The sequence below is a fragment of the Ptychodera flava genome, chromosome 1 (assembly GCF_041260155.1).
Source record: "Ptychodera flava strain L36383 chromosome 1, AS_Pfla_20210202, whole genome shotgun sequence".
NCBI lineage: Eukaryota > Metazoa > Hemichordata > Enteropneusta > Ptychoderidae > Ptychodera > Ptychodera flava.
The window spans coordinates 14,063,061-14,079,664 of NC_091928.1; the positions used below are offsets into that span (position 1 = coordinate 14,063,061).

The 16,604-nt window shown below is 37.1% G+C and overlaps 2 protein-coding genes across 2 annotated transcripts in view; one reads left to right on the forward strand and one right to left on the reverse strand.

The window, feature by feature from the left end:
* LOC139142963 (uncharacterized) overlaps positions 1-16,604 on the forward strand; it is a 424,363-nt gene that overhangs the window by 339,577 nt on the left and 68,182 nt on the right. The gene's annotated exons all lie outside the window — the stretch shown is intronic.
* The window catches only part of LOC139145272 (N-lysine methyltransferase KMT5A-like), a 13,593-nt gene continuing 8,208 nt past the window's right edge, over positions 11,220-16,604 (reverse strand). The window contains exons 4-5 of the mRNA XM_070716354.1: positions 11,983-12,196; positions 11,220-11,393 (exon numbers count right to left, since the gene is read on the reverse strand). Coding sequence (XP_070572455.1) covers positions 11,220-11,393; positions 11,983-12,196 — 388 coding nt within the window. The remainder of the gene's footprint in view (positions 11,394-11,982; positions 12,197-16,604) is intronic.

A 16,604-nucleotide genomic window follows, 5' to 3' on the forward strand; every position in this document is an offset into this window, starting at 1 on the left:
CATTACAATCAACATCGCTATACATATGGAAGCGAATGCAACAATGTCAAATACCAGTAGTTAAGCTATATTATCTTTCCTCAGATAATAAGTCATTGACAATGACACAGTCCCCACTTGTTAATGGGTACTTTAATTACAAGTACTCTTAGAGGAAAGAGTCCTCTTCATTAATTAGGTCTGTGATTAAAAATACAACGATACAAATTGGGCTTAATGGCCAAAAATGAGTTCAATGGTGGTGAAAACATAAAACCAATGTAAGCCGCCATACTAATTACAAAAGGTCATTAAAATGAATCGATTAGTACTTAATCTAAAGGATGCTGCCAAACATTTTTGCATCCTATCCTAACACTGACAGATTATCACCGGTACCATATTTCATAAATTTTGATGCAGTACTTTGGACATCCATGCTAAAAAAACCTAAAATCCACTATGTAAATGCAAACTACCAATTACTCTACATATATAAGTGATACCACTAAGTGTCATTGATTTGTATTTACAACACTATGGGATCAAAATCTCTACCAAGTGTCATCAAATTTAACGCAGTATCTGTGGATATATCATTCTAATTATGAAAGTTCATTACATATGCAATTACAAATTAACTAACTTGACACTGATAAATGTCTCTTTCATTGTTAAAGTAATGCGAGCTTAACATCTGTACCAAGTTTCATGAAATTTAATGCAGTATAATATTCACATGATACTGCTACATGCCGTTAAATCAAATTGATTTGCATATGTATGACATATTGCGTTGGACTGTGAAACCAATAGACATGCATATTTATGAAAATCATGATAGGTCAATGTCCTTATGGTAGGTCAATGTCCTTGTACTAACTTTGAAAAAAATCTGTTGATATATTTCCAAATTATAGCTGAGGACATGACAAAATAACGAAATAGCCACAAGGCAGCCATATTGCATCTGATGTGAAACAAATTGACATGCATATTTATGACATAGATCACTGTCCTTGTACCAAGTTTAAAATCCAATGATACATGTCTGAGTGAAGGACATAAAAGAATTGTAACAAAATGGCCGCCATGCAGCCATATTGGATTATATTGTGAAACAAAATGACTTGCATATGTATGATATAGGTCAATGTCCTTGTACCAACTTTGAATAAAGTTGGTTGAGATGTGCCTGAGTTGTGGCTCCGTACATGAAAAAAAATTGTAACAAAATGGCCGCATGGTTGCCATATTTGATCGTATCACAAAACAAATCAAATTGGATATGCATGACAGAGGTCAATGTCCTTTACCAACTTTAAATAGAATCGGTTGAGACTTGCTCGAGTTGTGGCTCCGTACATGAAAAAATTGTAACAAAATGGCTGCACGGAAGCCATATAGGATCATATCAAGAAACAAATTGATGTGCATATACATCATGTAGGTCAATGTCGCTGTACAAACTTTGAAAAAATTCTGTTGAGATATATACCTGAGTTATTGCTCCTTACATGAAAAAAATCATTAAAAAATGGCCGCCATGCAGCTATATTGGATTGTATCAAAACACAATCAATGTGTATGTGCATGACATAGGTCAATGTCCTTGTACCAACATTGAATAAAATCAGTTGAAAAAATGCCTGATTTATGGCTCAGTACATGAAAAAATTGTAAAAAAATGGCCGCCATGCTGCCATATTGGATCATATCATGAAACAAATTGACGTGCATATGTATTATATAGGTCAATGTCCTTGTACAAACTTTAAATAAAATGGGTTGAGATGTGCCTGAGTTATGGCTCTGTACATGAAAAAAAAATCATAACAAAATAGCTGCTATATTTAATCGTATCACAAAACAAATTGACATGCATATGTATGACATATGAAGTAATCCTTGTACCAAGTTTGAATGAAATCACTCCAGGCATCTCTGAGATATCTTCGTGAACGGACGGACGCACAGACAGACGGATGCACACATGGACGGACAGACGGACATGACCAAACCTATAAGTCTCCCCGGACAGTGTCCATGGGGACTAAAAATTAGAAAGCTAGACATGCATAAAATATATAAAGAAGGTAACATCATAGGCTACAAATAATCCTCAATATTCTGTATTGTTTATGGTAAAGTATTGTCATCAACAGACGCAACACAGCAACTTGATTCAGATCATGAAATTGATGTACACCTGCATGTACAAATTGTAATTTATATTACGCAATCAATTTTTAAAGTAATATGCCATTTTTAAGTTGCTGTGAGCCCATGCCAAAACACAAGGAATTAAGCTTTTCGCCACTAGGGGCACTATTATTCTGACCGGAAGAGAGGGCTATTTTTCCCACTTAATCTGTACGTACAGCATGAGCATGTAAAACAGGCACTGGTACAGATGGATGGACCTGGCTTGGTTTCCTTCATGATACTGGGAGAAAAATATGGTCAAAAGTTACAGCTACTGTGGTATAACTTTGATCTCATTCATGCTATGTCAATTTCATTTTTTTCAATTGTTTGATTTTATTCCACACTTGACTTTAATTTGTCTCCATTGTCTTAGACGGAGAATTGGATACTTCTTTATACAGCAAAGAATTTCATCGCGGCCAGGACATTTTAGCGTTTTTAAATTCACATCAAAATGGTCATAGATGGCTTTATTCTCTGCTGACGACCAATCTCTCAACTTTCTTCCAGGCGACTGTCTTTGATTTAGTTCTGTAGAAAATAAAACATTTCATAAATTTTTGATAAAAAAATTCTTCATACAATATCAACCAACTTATATCAAAAAGTCATGAGCATGCATTATTGAAAGAGTCTTGCAGTTTAATTTGCCTTCAAATAGGCAAATGGTGTGAAGCTAGTGAATGTAAGTTAATGTGATAAAAGAATGCATTTTAGACTCTGGAAGTTTGTCAGAATTAGCAATGTCCCATACGAATGATGGGAAAAGGTGAATGAGTCAAATGGAAGGCAGCCATAGAAACAAAACCTGGTGCATAAAAAGGCCTAAGAATGCGTGTAGTGTACAAGGATGTCTATATGGTTTACATGATTTAAGTAGTGATTATGTTTGTATTTACATTTACATGATGAATTTGGTTTACTGTCCAATAGAACATTTCCTGTACTTCGCATTATAGATTAGACTTGTTTACATCGTACAAGAGCCATAATAAACTTCATCTACACACAGAGAGAAACTTCTCAGTGAAGTGCTTCATTTTAATCGATGACAAATTCATCACTAGGTCATTTAACACTGTGTGATGTTTGCGACAGTCTATGTGATTTCATACTCACTCTGTGGTTGTTCTGTTGAATTATCATCAATTTCAGCATGTCTGTCACTACAGAACTAGTTAGACTGGTGGACGTGATGCTAGACGTGGCATTTTCTGTCACTGCAGATGCTGATGTCAACGCCAAATGAGGTTGGGTACAGCAAAGACCAGTGACTGTGTCAATAGAACCATACTCATTATGACCATCTCCTTTTTTCTCCCCATTACCACCACCAACATCACCATCTTCATCATCTTTGTCATCATCATCATCATCATCACCAGCGTCGTCATCATCATCATCGATAAACTCTGTTACAGACGAAATGAATAATTCCGCGCCTGTTCAAGTCACTGATGTACAATGGTAGGTCAGGAAATACAAAGATTACAATATCCAGGACAATAAAATCAGGATTATTAACTAAAAGGATTAGGCAAGAGTAAATATTTTTTTTGTTTCACACCCACAAGTGCAGAAGTATTTTCAGATTTTATGAAAGACAAAGTGTATTAGAAATGTCCAGCCCTGTCTAACTTTTTCCATCCTCAAAACTTATTGTTACAAATTTGACGCTTTTTGTTAAAATCAGAATATCATGAACTATGAAAGTGAAAAGGCAATCATGATTGTCTTTGTTTTGGGTTCTATAAACACTTTATACAAGCCCATGCATTTAGCTTGCATTCACAGACTGTATATTGTCAACATTGAACTGATTTAAATCTGATAGAGTGGTTGGGCTGTTCACTTCCTCGGTCATTGTTTACTTTTTGTTTTGTCTTCAGCTACTGTACCTCTTTAGTATAAAATGGGGTCCTAAAATAACAAGATTTTAGGTCTAAAATGGGCTCAAGCAAGTACTCTCCCCAACCCCTCCCTCCCATCCCCAGACTAGGACCGGTCCTGGAGGCTAAGTGGGACCAGTCCCAGAATGAATTTTGAAGGCATCTGGACTGGTCCTGGAAGCCAACTTGGACCGTCCTAGAAGCCAACTGGGACCAGTCCCAGAATGCACTTTGAGCCAACTCAGAGTTCGAGTAAACAGTCCCAGTTGGGGGTTTGAGCTACCCTTACATACCTCAGATATTTCTTGACTGCGAGAGAAGTTTCGTACAGTCCCTTCACCACTGCATGTTCGCTTTTCAGCGAAATGTTTCCAAGGATTAAATGTAGATGTATCAATATTTTGTGAACATGCACTCAAACCCATCAAATTAAATTCTGACCAGTGTTAGATGGGCTCAATTTCAAAACAAAGTGTATAAGTATTAAGTGAATTGCCTACCTACTTTTCTTGTAACATATAACATCTCGTAAACTACAGCCAGTGCATTGACGGTTATTGGGCGCCATCCCATATAGATATTACCCAACAGAAAGATTTGCACAAGTCAGTTAATTTTACTAATTGTTGGGTACAGGTGATACACTTTGACATTGTCAAATGCAATATTGTCAATATGTGGTAAAAAAGTGCATGTAGTCAACAACAAGCGGCAGCCAACGCCAACCCTTTGATATGATGTTGCGAATACATAAACACATCTCTCATAGTCAAGAAATCTGTCTGTGTGAAACACTGAAAATCCAAGGTAAATTGACCTGCACTGTAACTGGTTGAAAATACTTTGAAGAAAGATCCAATGATCTTACCTATTAACACATTTTCTGGCTTGATATCTCTATGCAGAATATCAGCACTATGTAGTTCCTTCAACCCTGTCAAAAATTGTATGCACAACTCGATCGACACGCCTATAGAAAGTTGGTACCAGTCTGTCACGAAAGGGACACGACTTATCTTCAATTAGCTCTTTGAGATTATATTCACATAACTGACTTGCAAAATATGTGAAGTCATCATCTTGTCTGTAGCAAATGTACTTTAGAACATGAGACATCTGCAAGTCTTTAACTGCATCAAAGAATTCCAATTCTGATTGCACAAAATCAGTGTTTATTCTCTTGACAGCAACATACTGATCACTATTTTTCCAACGAATACCTGTGCTCCATTGCTTCCAGTGGCTATTTTGCACTGTTTACTAAATAGCAAACCATTTATCTGTCTTTGACCATCACCTTCATTCAATTTGGTAAATGCTTCTGCCCATCGACTATCCTGAAAAATAGAAATGTCATACAACTTTAATATCTGTATGGCGTTAAGATCATATCCTAAAAGATTCATTTTTATTGTGTAGAATTGTGCTAGGAGATGTTGCCTGCAGGTTCTGCATTATTGCTGTTTTACTGACTTTGAATCTGATTGAGCAAACGAATTTTGATATTTTTTTTAAAAGCATTGAGACTTTTGAAACTGATTTGGTGAAAAAAATGGGGGCCTGTGTTTTAAGCCACAAGGTTTTATAATTTGTATTTCAGCTCATTGTAAATGTAAATAACTGAGAGTAATTAATTGAATTGAAAATATTCAATAAAAATAATTTTTCTGGAGGCTTCAGCCAACAACATATGATCAACAGACAGCATGTCAATATCACTCACAATCTGATTTTTCATCTGTCATCTTTGTTAAATTTAATCAATTCATTAAATTAAAACATAAGGCATTGCAGTTTTTTTTCAGTTTCAATTACTTTAAACATTAAGTAAAAGAAAACCTCTATTAACAATTCAGAGGTCAATGACAAAGCCTGGGTCCACTTTGCCACATTAAAGCTATAGTGTCTCAGACTTTTCCTATTAAGTCATTGACAATGACACAGTCCCCACTTGTACTTTAATTACAAGTCCTTTGAGAGGAAAGAGTCCTCTTCGTTAATTAGGTCTGTGATTAAAAATACTGCGATACAGATGGGGCTTAATTAATGGGCCAAAAATGAGTTCCATGGTGGTGAAAACATAAAACCAATATAAGCCACCATACTAATTACAAAAGGTCATTAAAATGAATCAATTAGTACTTGATCAACAGGATGCTGCCAAACATTTTTGCATCCTATCCTAACACTGACAGATTATCACCAGTACCATATTTCATAAAGTTTGATGTAGTGCTTTGGACATTCACTCTAAAAACAACAAGTCCCAAGACTGTGTCCTCTGGGACTGAAACACCATTAACAAAATGAATCAAAGTCATCTGGCAGCCATATTTGATCATATTGTTGAAATATTCTATGTGCAAATAAAAGATACAGTGTGTTGTCCATGTGCCAAGTTGACATTATTCAAAACATCTACTAGCTTTAGCCATAAAATACAGGAGGCGAAATGCCCATCAGGTGCCCATCTTTGATGTATTGTGGAAAAAAAATGGGAAACTGGCAGTGAAATGCCAGTCAGGTGGCCATCTTGCATTGTATTATGGAAAACAAAATGGCCAACTGGTAGCCATATATTGGATCTATCACAACAAAAATCAACATTCTCATGTATGACTATATCTGTATGTCCTTGTACCAATTTTGAAAGAAATCTGTTGAGACATGTCTGAGTTATGGCTCAAAACACACAAAAAAATCGTACCGAAATGGCTGCTATGACAAAGATCTGTGCCCTTATACCCAATTTGAAAGAAATCGGTTCAGATATGCCTTAGTTATGGCTTAAAACACGAAAAAATCGTAACAAAACGGCTGCCTGGTGGCCATCTTGGATCATATTACAACAAAAATCAATATGCATATGTATGACATAGATCAATGCCCTTGTACCAAATTTGAAAGAAATCAGTTGAGATATGCCTCAGTTATGGCTGAAAACACAAAAAAAATCGTAACAAAATGGCCGTCTGGCGGCCATCTTGGATCGTATCACAAAACCAATCGATGTGCATCTGTACGGGGTAGGTACTTTCCTTGTGCAGAGTTTGAAAGAAATTGACCATGGCATGTCTGAGATATCTGCGTGAACGGATGGACTCACGGATGGACAGACGGACGGACATGACCCAATCTATAAGCCCCTGGACTTCATCCGTGGCTAAAAACTGTGTCACTGCATCCTTTTTGCAATATGAATACAATGAGAAACTAAATTTTATTTTTCTTGGCCTTATACGTGGGTTACAGTCTATGGAGAACTGACTTATACATTGGAGTCTATGGAGAACTGCCTTGTACATGGGAGTCTATGGAGGTGTAAACTAAAAAGTCCTCTAACACGGCCAAATTTGATCGCATTGTGAAACAAATCGACATGCATCTGTATGAGGTAGGGTACTATCATTGTGCAAAGTGTGAAAGAAATTGACCAGGGCATGTCTGAGATATCTGCGTGAACGGATGGACGGACAGACGGACATGACCCAATCTATGTCACCCCGGACTTCGTCCGTTGGACTAAAAATCAACTTAGCCTGAAATTGAGCCATCATTTGCGCCAAATTTGGACATATACCGGTACATGTAATTCCTTACATTCAATCTCATCTCATTACGATCAAAAACCTGAAAATCTTACTTCGAGTGAACCTACAGAAACAAGCAAGCACTTCCAAACGCATACAATTTTGCCGGTAACAACGATGCCTCACACAGTAAAGTCACGTTAGAGTCATACATGCTTGTTTGTGTTTCTTCTTCTGTGCCACTGAAATGGTACATAAATAAACAGACTCCCCAGCAAACTGAACGAGTGTACCGGTAAATGTGTTGATTGTTGCAAAGGATTTCCAGCTCAAAGGACCGTTACTTTGGACTCAGTCTCCACGCCAATAAACAATTACATTAAAACACTGTAGCTTTAACAGATGAATTCTCTGACAAGTGGTTTGATTCATAAGTTGCTCAAAAGAACCAACAGAAATTTCAAATTTTCATATAACTGTAAATGATGAACACAAATCTGATATAAAAAATAGCTGGCTTCTCATTAACTTGTGACCTTACCAGTTGATTTTGGCACTTTGGTCCTTTACCAGGTGATGGCAACTCAATATTGTCCATTGTAACATCATTGGATTTGACCTCTGAACTTGGCAAGTGTGTTTTGCAATCAGGTCCTTCATCAGGTGATGGCAACTCAGTATTGTCCATTGTAACATCATTGGACTTGACCTCTGAACTTGGCAAGTGTGTTTTGCAATCAGGTCCTTCATCAGGTGATGGCAACTCAGTATTGTCCATTGTAACATCATTGGACTTGACCTCTGAACTTGGCAAGTGTGTTTTGCAATCAGGTCCTTCATCAGGTGATGGCAACTCAATATTGTCCATTGTAACATCATTAGACTTGACCTCTGAACTTGGAAAGTGTGTTTTGCAATCAGGTCCTTCACCAGGTGATGGCAACTCAATATTGTCCATTGTAACATCATTGGACTTGACCTCTGAATTTGGCAAGTGTGTTTTTCAATCAGGTCCTTCATCAGGTGATGGCAACTCAGTATTGTCCATTGGACTTGACCTCTGAACTTGGCAAGTGTGTTTTGCAATCAGGTCCTTCATCAGGTGATGGCAACTCAATATTGTCCATTGTAACATCATTGGACTTGACCTCTGAACTTGGCAGGTTTGTTTTGCAATCAGGTCCTTCACCAGGTGATGGCAACTCAATATTGTCCATTGTAACATCATTGGACTTGACCTCTGAACTTGGAAAGTGTGTTTTGCAATCAGGTCCTTCATCAGGTGATGGCAACTCAGTATTGTCCATTGTAACATCATTGGACTTGATCTCTGAACTTGGCAGGTTGTTTTGCAATCAGGTCCTTCACCAGGTGATGGCAACTCAATATTGTCCATTGTAACATCATTGGACTTGACCTCTAAACTTGGCAAGTGTGTTTTGCAATCAGGTCCTTCATCAGGTGATGGCAACTCAGTATTGTCCATTGTAACATCATTAGACTTGACCTCTGAACTTGGCAAGTGTGTTTTGCAATCAGGTCCTTCATCAGGTGATGGCAACTCAGTATTGTCCATTGTAACATCATTGGACTTGACCTCTGTATTTGGCAGGTTTGTTTTGCAATCAGGTCCTTCACCAGGTGAAGGCAACTCAATATTGTCCATTGAAACATCATTGGATTTGACCTCTGAACTTGGCAAGTGTGTTTTGCAATCAGGTCCTTCACCAGGTAATGACAACTCAGTATTGTCCATTGTAACATCATTGGACTTGACCTCTGAACTTGGCAAGTGTGTTTTGCAATCAGGTCCTCATCAGGTGATGGCAACTCAATATTGTCCATTGTGACATCATTGGACTTGACCTCTGAACTTGGCAAGTGTGTTTTGCAATCAGGTCCTTCACCAGGTAATGACAACTCAGTATTGTCCATTGTAACATCATTGGACTTGACCTCTGAACTTGGCAAGTGTGTTTTGCAATCAGGTCCTTCATCAGGTGATGGCAACTGAATATTGTCCATTGTAACATCATTGGACTTGACCTCTGAACTTGGAAAGTGTGTTTTGCAATCAGGTCCTTCACCAGGTGATGGCAACTCAGTATTGTCCATAGAACATCATTGGACTTGACCTCTGAACTTGACAGGTTTGTTTTGCAATCAGGTCCTTCACCAGGTGATGGCAACTCAATATTGTCCATTGTAACATCATTGGACTTGACCTCTGAACTTGGCAAGTGTGTTTTGCAATCAGGTCCTTCATCAGGTGATGGCAACTCAGTATTGTCCATTGTAACATCATTGGACTTGACCTCTGAACTTGGCAGGTGTGTTTTGCAATCAGGTCCTTCATCAGGTGATGGCAACTGAGTATTGTCCATTGTAACATCATTGGATTTGACCTCTGAACTTGGCAAGGTTTTTTTTTTTTTGCAATCAGGTCCTTCATCAAGTGATGGCAACTCAGTATTGTCCATTGTAACATCATCGGACTTGACCTCTAAACTTGGCAGGTTTGTTTTGCAATCAGATCCTTCATAAGGTGATGGCAACTCAATATTGTCCATTGAAACATCATTGGATTTGACCTCTTAACTTGCAGGTTTGTTTTGCAATCAGGTCCTTCACCAGGTGATGGCAACTCAATATTGTCCATTGTAACATCATTGGACTTGATCTCTGAACTTGGCAAGTTTGTTTTGCAATCAGGTCCTTCATCAGGTGATGGCAACTCAGTATTGTCCATTGTAACATCATTGGACTTGACCTCTGAACTTGGCAAGTGTGTTTTGCAATCAGGTCCTTCATCAGGTGATGGCAACTCAGTTTTGTCCATTGTAACATCATTGGACTTGACCTCTGAACTTGGCAGGTTTGTTTTGCAATCAGTCCTTCACCAGGTGATGGCAACTCAATATTGTCCATTGTAACATCATTGGACTTGACCTCCGAACTTGGAAAGTGTGTTTTGCAATCAGGTCCTTCATCAGGTGATGGCAACTCAGTATTGTCCATTGTAACATCATTGACTTGATCTCTGAACTTGGCAGGTTTGTTTTGCAATCAGGTCCTTCACCAGGTGATGGCAACTCAATATTGTCCATTGTAACATCATTGGACTTGACCTCTGAACTTAGCAAGTGTGTTTTGCAATCAGGTCCTTCATCAGGTGATGGCAACTCAATATTGTCCATTAAAACATCATTGGATTTGACCTCTGAACTTGGCAAGTGTGTTTTGCAATCAGGTCCTTCATCAGGTGATGGCAACTCAGTATTGTCCATGTAACATCATTGGACTTGACCTCTGAACTTGGCAGGTTTGTTTTGCAATCAGGTCCTTCACCAGGTGATGGCAACTCAATATTGTCCATTGTAACATGATTGGACTTGACCTCCGAACTTGGAAAGTGTGTTTTGCAATCAGGTCCTTCATCAGGTGATGGCAACTCAGTATTGTCCATTGTAACATCATTGGACTTGATCTCTGAACTTGGCAAGTTGTTTTGCAATCAGTCCTTCACCAGTTGATGCAACTCAATATTGTCCATTGTAACATCATTGGACTTGACCTCTGAACTTGGCAAGCGTATTTTGCAATTAGGTTTTCATCAGGTGATGCAACTCAATATTGTCCATTGTAACAACATTGGACTTGATCTCTGAACTTGGAAAGTGTGTTTGCCAATCAGGTCCTTCATCAGGTGATTGTTTCTTACATTCTGCAATGTTACATCATTTGAGGATTTGGCTCTTTTGGTATGAGTTCCAGCTACAGCAGATAGCTACCAAGTAAAGAACAAAATCACTGTTTTGAAGTTAAATAAGAAATACTACTGGTATGTGTATATACTCTTATATCTGGTCGTTAATATTCCCATCTTTTTTGCTCATAAATATTTGGTCTTTCCATTTGGGCATGTAACACTCAAGTCATTGCAACGGCCAATGAGTTAGAATCGAGTGAAGTAATTGACTTCTATGACATCAAAATCATGATCACATGATGATGCAGCGTAAGCAAGCCCTTTGACACGCAAATAGCTTTCTTTACTGGTTTAGCGTGATCTGGTCCGGGGTACTAGACTGTATGTCTGACAGCGAATGAGGAAAACACCATGGTACATGTAGCTGCAACCAGACTACATGTATTACTTGTTGTCTTCAGATGCCAGGGATTACATAGACCATTGAAGTATGACAAGTACACTATAGAAAAAAAATTAAACAGAGCAGCAACTACTGCAGTAAGTAGGGTACACAAATCATTAGATAATTAAATCATATCATAAACATGCTCATTTCAGACGGCCTTGATAGTATTTGCAGGCTAAGGGGTCATATGTGACTTGTGGGAGGGGGAATAAATATTACCTTAGGATTTTCCCATGGTAGATTATTGATTCCATAATCAAAAAGAACCTCTTGTCCAGGTTTGATGAGTTTTGTTGAAAACAGGCATAATGTTGGTTGTTCATGATCATTCACAATCACTTTCATCTTAGCATTCACTTCATTCTTTCTACCATGATTAACAAGTCGACCCAACATCCTCTCATGTGAACCTGGTTCCTGAGTTGCATCAATGCTGTAAATAAGAAAACAATGATGTCATACGTGTAGTATACATACACATCCATGTACCAGCTGGTGGCATATCTCACCATCTGCAAAGAGACTGTCAAGACTGACATCTAAAATGTGACTCAATTTCAATATTAGCGTATTTCCTTGTGTTACAGTTTCAACACATTTGACTCAATTTCAATATTAGCATATTTCCTTGTGTTACAGTTTCAACACATTTGACTATCATAATAAATACTTTTTTCTAAATTAGGAGATTTCACACATCCCAAATTGGGATATGCAATATACACCCAGAAGGAGGCGGCTGTTTCCCTCCTTACCTAGTTGTACTTGCATGGTAACTATATTATTGAATTTGACTAGCATTTGTAACCTTTTTTACTTGTAAGGGCAATGTGTTGCTCCAATTTAACAAATAAAAGTGCAACAATGTTAGCACAGGTTAAAAGTATACAGTCACCTGTAATCTAAATATGCCTATATATGGTCAAGGGGGCATTCCTTGGTATTCAAAATGCCCATGTAAGGCGCTGATTTTAAAAAGCAGCTACCCGCTTAAACTCTGTAATTGGTTAGATTTTCTCTTTCCATGGTAACTGTTTCAAAATTGGAACAGGTGACCGTATACCTTTAAGGTGGAGCTGCATGTTGCCAACACAGTTTTTTTCCAAAGCAATATTTCTCATCAAAGATGACAAGGAAACCCCCTCATACTATATATTTTCAAAAAGCAGAGACTCTAAAGTTTAGTATGATAGCAGTAGTTTACTCGAAGGATGAAGTGGGTGTATATTTGGGGTAAAAAACCTTAATTTTGGTATTAATGATAAAAATTAATTTAAGTCAAAAACTTGACACTATTTTCTGAAATGTAATATTTCATTAGAAAGCAGAGTATATTTATAAAAAAAATGACTTTTTTGTTTGCATTAATTATCCTCATTCTAAAATGGCAAGGTATGAAAGACTGACACTAAAACAAGTGATTAAAATCATGATTAGCAAAATTAAAATGCCTCTTATTGAAAATGTAAGAACTTTATTGCCAAACAAAATAGTCGTTTGTTATGTAGCCTTTAAAGAACATAATGTAAATTTCAGAAAATTTGATCCAGCCAGAGTGGAGTTAAATTCTTTGGAATTTTTGAAATTGGGAGGAAAAAGAAGCCAGGAAATCAGGAGATTTGCATACATTTGCATAAATTGACACTTCCGTATCATGTAACTTACAACTGCTTGACAAGCTAAAGGGTGAACTCTACCGATATGTTAATCTTGGGTTAGCAAATTAATTAAAATTGAATTAATATTTGCGAAAAGTGATTTTGAGCAAAATATGCTGTGTTGGGTGCAGCGCCCCCTTAAGTGCTTTTGAAGTTTAAATTCTTAAGCAGTAGTCCATTTTGAACACAAGCTTTTAACTTTGTTGGTCAGTAGTGAAAATTACTGCAGCACAAGCTGACATTTTCCGGTAATTTGAAGGAAAGCTTACTTAAAAAAAAATACCGCAATTATATGGTGTCGCTCACATTTGATCAGAATTGGTATACATACCAGTATGCGTACCAAAGATCAACAATAAATGTTGTTTCTATCTGTTCAGTGCAGGAAAATTCTATGTTGATGTTATGACAATGATTTCTGCACAGTACAACCAGAAAAACAACAAGAAGTATTTAAACCAGAAAAACAAGAATGACGAAAGTTGGACATACTGCTACAGAGAAATAGATGTTTTGATCAAAAAAAGGCAAAAATTGTCCTAAAAACACAAATATTGAAATTTCACCACATTATTTGCAAACAGCTTCTAAGCTTGTAAAAAGATGATATGCAACATTTCGAGAAATCTATCGGCAATATAAATCCCTAGGCCATATGTACATGTATGTTGTAGTTACAGAACGCAATCTTATTTGCGCTAGTGATATGGATGCACATTTGCAGAATTTCCCTTTTTCTTACCTCATTTGCACATTTTTGACGCTGACGTGTTCATTTGAACAACGCATATCTCAACCTCTGCGTCTACCTGTACACCAAATACTGATATGGTAGCTTAGGTGGTATTGGAGCTTTTGCGTGTGATGGACATTCATCTGCACATACACACCCACATACATACAGACAGACATACAGACGCCACCGACTCACCAAATAAGCTCTCTTTGGTATTTATATACATACCAATATGAGCTTAAAAGAGAAAGACACATGCAACACATACACCAAATAAATTGATGAGGATGAAACTATTAAACAACACCTACACTGCTTTTATAGGTTGAACATATCATTGAGAAATATCAATGTCTAATTGGTTTCCTGATTGCAACAAACTTAAGTGGAAGTACATGCCATGTTGACAGTAAGCACTTTTTGTTTCTGATAAAAATTTAAAAGCATTTGACGTATTTGTCTTAGATAAGATATTAGTTTGTTGGTGTTAAATTTTAGTTGGTTTTAAATTTTAGATGGTGTTAAATTAATAAACGTGAGGACACACTATGCCATCTATCTATCAGTATGGCAACAAATATGGGTACTCTTAGATAGAACAGCCAGCGTTCCTCCCACCATAATTTTTTCACAATAATGTTTATTCTACCTGAGATCTTACTGCCATACAGAGAGGCTCTAAATAGAATATATAGCAATGTAAACGTTTCACTTGAAAGTTTACATTGTTGTAGAGATAATCACAATGACTGAAAACTTCATTTGAACAATCTCACATCTATAGTGCACATCCCATCTACACATCACTGAGGTAACTGCTCAAGTTTTCAGGCCTTTACTACTGACAGACAGACAGACAGAAAAAAGTGCGACCAAATTGACTACACGCAGACCTTTTCAACCAATACGAATATCCTCCCGGCCATTATATATACACATAGCTTGGGAGCATAAAAATCTCATTTCTGTCACCTGAAATGAGATTTTTATGCTCACAAGATATGTGTTATTCTGTCATCCCTAGTGAACTATATACCAAAATATGAAAGCAGTCTGGCTACAACTTTCACAAAACAAAACATTTTGCCCCAAAATTACATAAATTACCTCATATGTGCCTACTTCAGCACAATTTCAGCATTTTCACTGTGGTCACCCCTGTGCAAATGTCAAATATCAAAGCTGTTTGAAGAATGGTTTTGAAGACTTTTTAAGATTTTTGCAACAAAAAATGACAAAAATTGTCTAAGAAATACAGTTTCATCTATTGCATCTGATTGGCGGGTATGGAGAAGACTTTTTTTACCAAATATGGCATTCCCCTTCTTGATCTATTTTAAATATTTTTGAGGCATACGCATACATAAAAAGAAAAAAAATCCAGCATTTACCCATCATGCATATACACTTCAAATATCAAGTCCATAGGTATCTTGTATGGGGGCCCGTTCTGGTCAAAATTATGTTTTATTAATTTTAGTATGTTAAAATTAATTTTATGTAGACTGGAATTAAATTACTAGCACCTCGAATTAATTGTATGTTTCTTTTAATTAATTTTTATATGCTTTAATTAATTTTGTGTAGTCATGCCGAATTAATTTATGTGTTCCAATTAATTATTCTGCTTATCTTTGCTGTAATTAATTTTATGTAGTCTAGAATTAATTTTGCTAACATTTCAAATTATTTATATGTTTTTTATGTGCCGGAATTAATTTTATGTAGTCTAGATTAATATATTAATTCCTTCAATTGATTTGGGGTTCAAAATATTTTCACGTGCTGCAATTAATTTAATGTGCGCCAGAATTAATTTCTACAAGTGTCTTGAATTAATTTTGTGTTCGGTCGAAGTAATTATGTGTTTGAGCGAATTAATTATATGTGTTCGCTCGAATTAATTATACGTGTTCGCTCGAATTAATTTTATGTGTTTGCTCGAATTAATTATATGTGTTTGCTCGAATTATTTTCGGCCGATCCCACAGTCCTTTGCGCACGCTTTCTTAAATCAATATGGCGGCTCCCGACCGGAGTGGTATTATTCAGGCGCTCGAACCGTGATCTGTGAAAATGGAAATCAATAAACTGATCACAAAAACTTTTGTAGTGTCTCCTGTCTGAGGGATCGTGTATGTGATTGCCCATAGAGCGAAGCCCGACCAATTTTGTGTTTACGTCAGACGCGAACGTTCACCCTTTCTATCGGGCTTTGCCAATCATCGTGTACTGTAGTGTAGTGCAGTGTAGCCTAGAATCCTATTCGTCCGCTTGCCTCCGTACCTCCGACCCACTCCCTCGGAGGTACGGAGGCAAGCGGACGAATAGTATTCTAGGCTAAGTGCAGTGCAGTGTGTACCGTAAGCGTACGCAGCATTCGAAAAGAAATCTTCGAACAGATATCTACGAACATGAAAACCAATAAAGAACTTAACAATGACCAC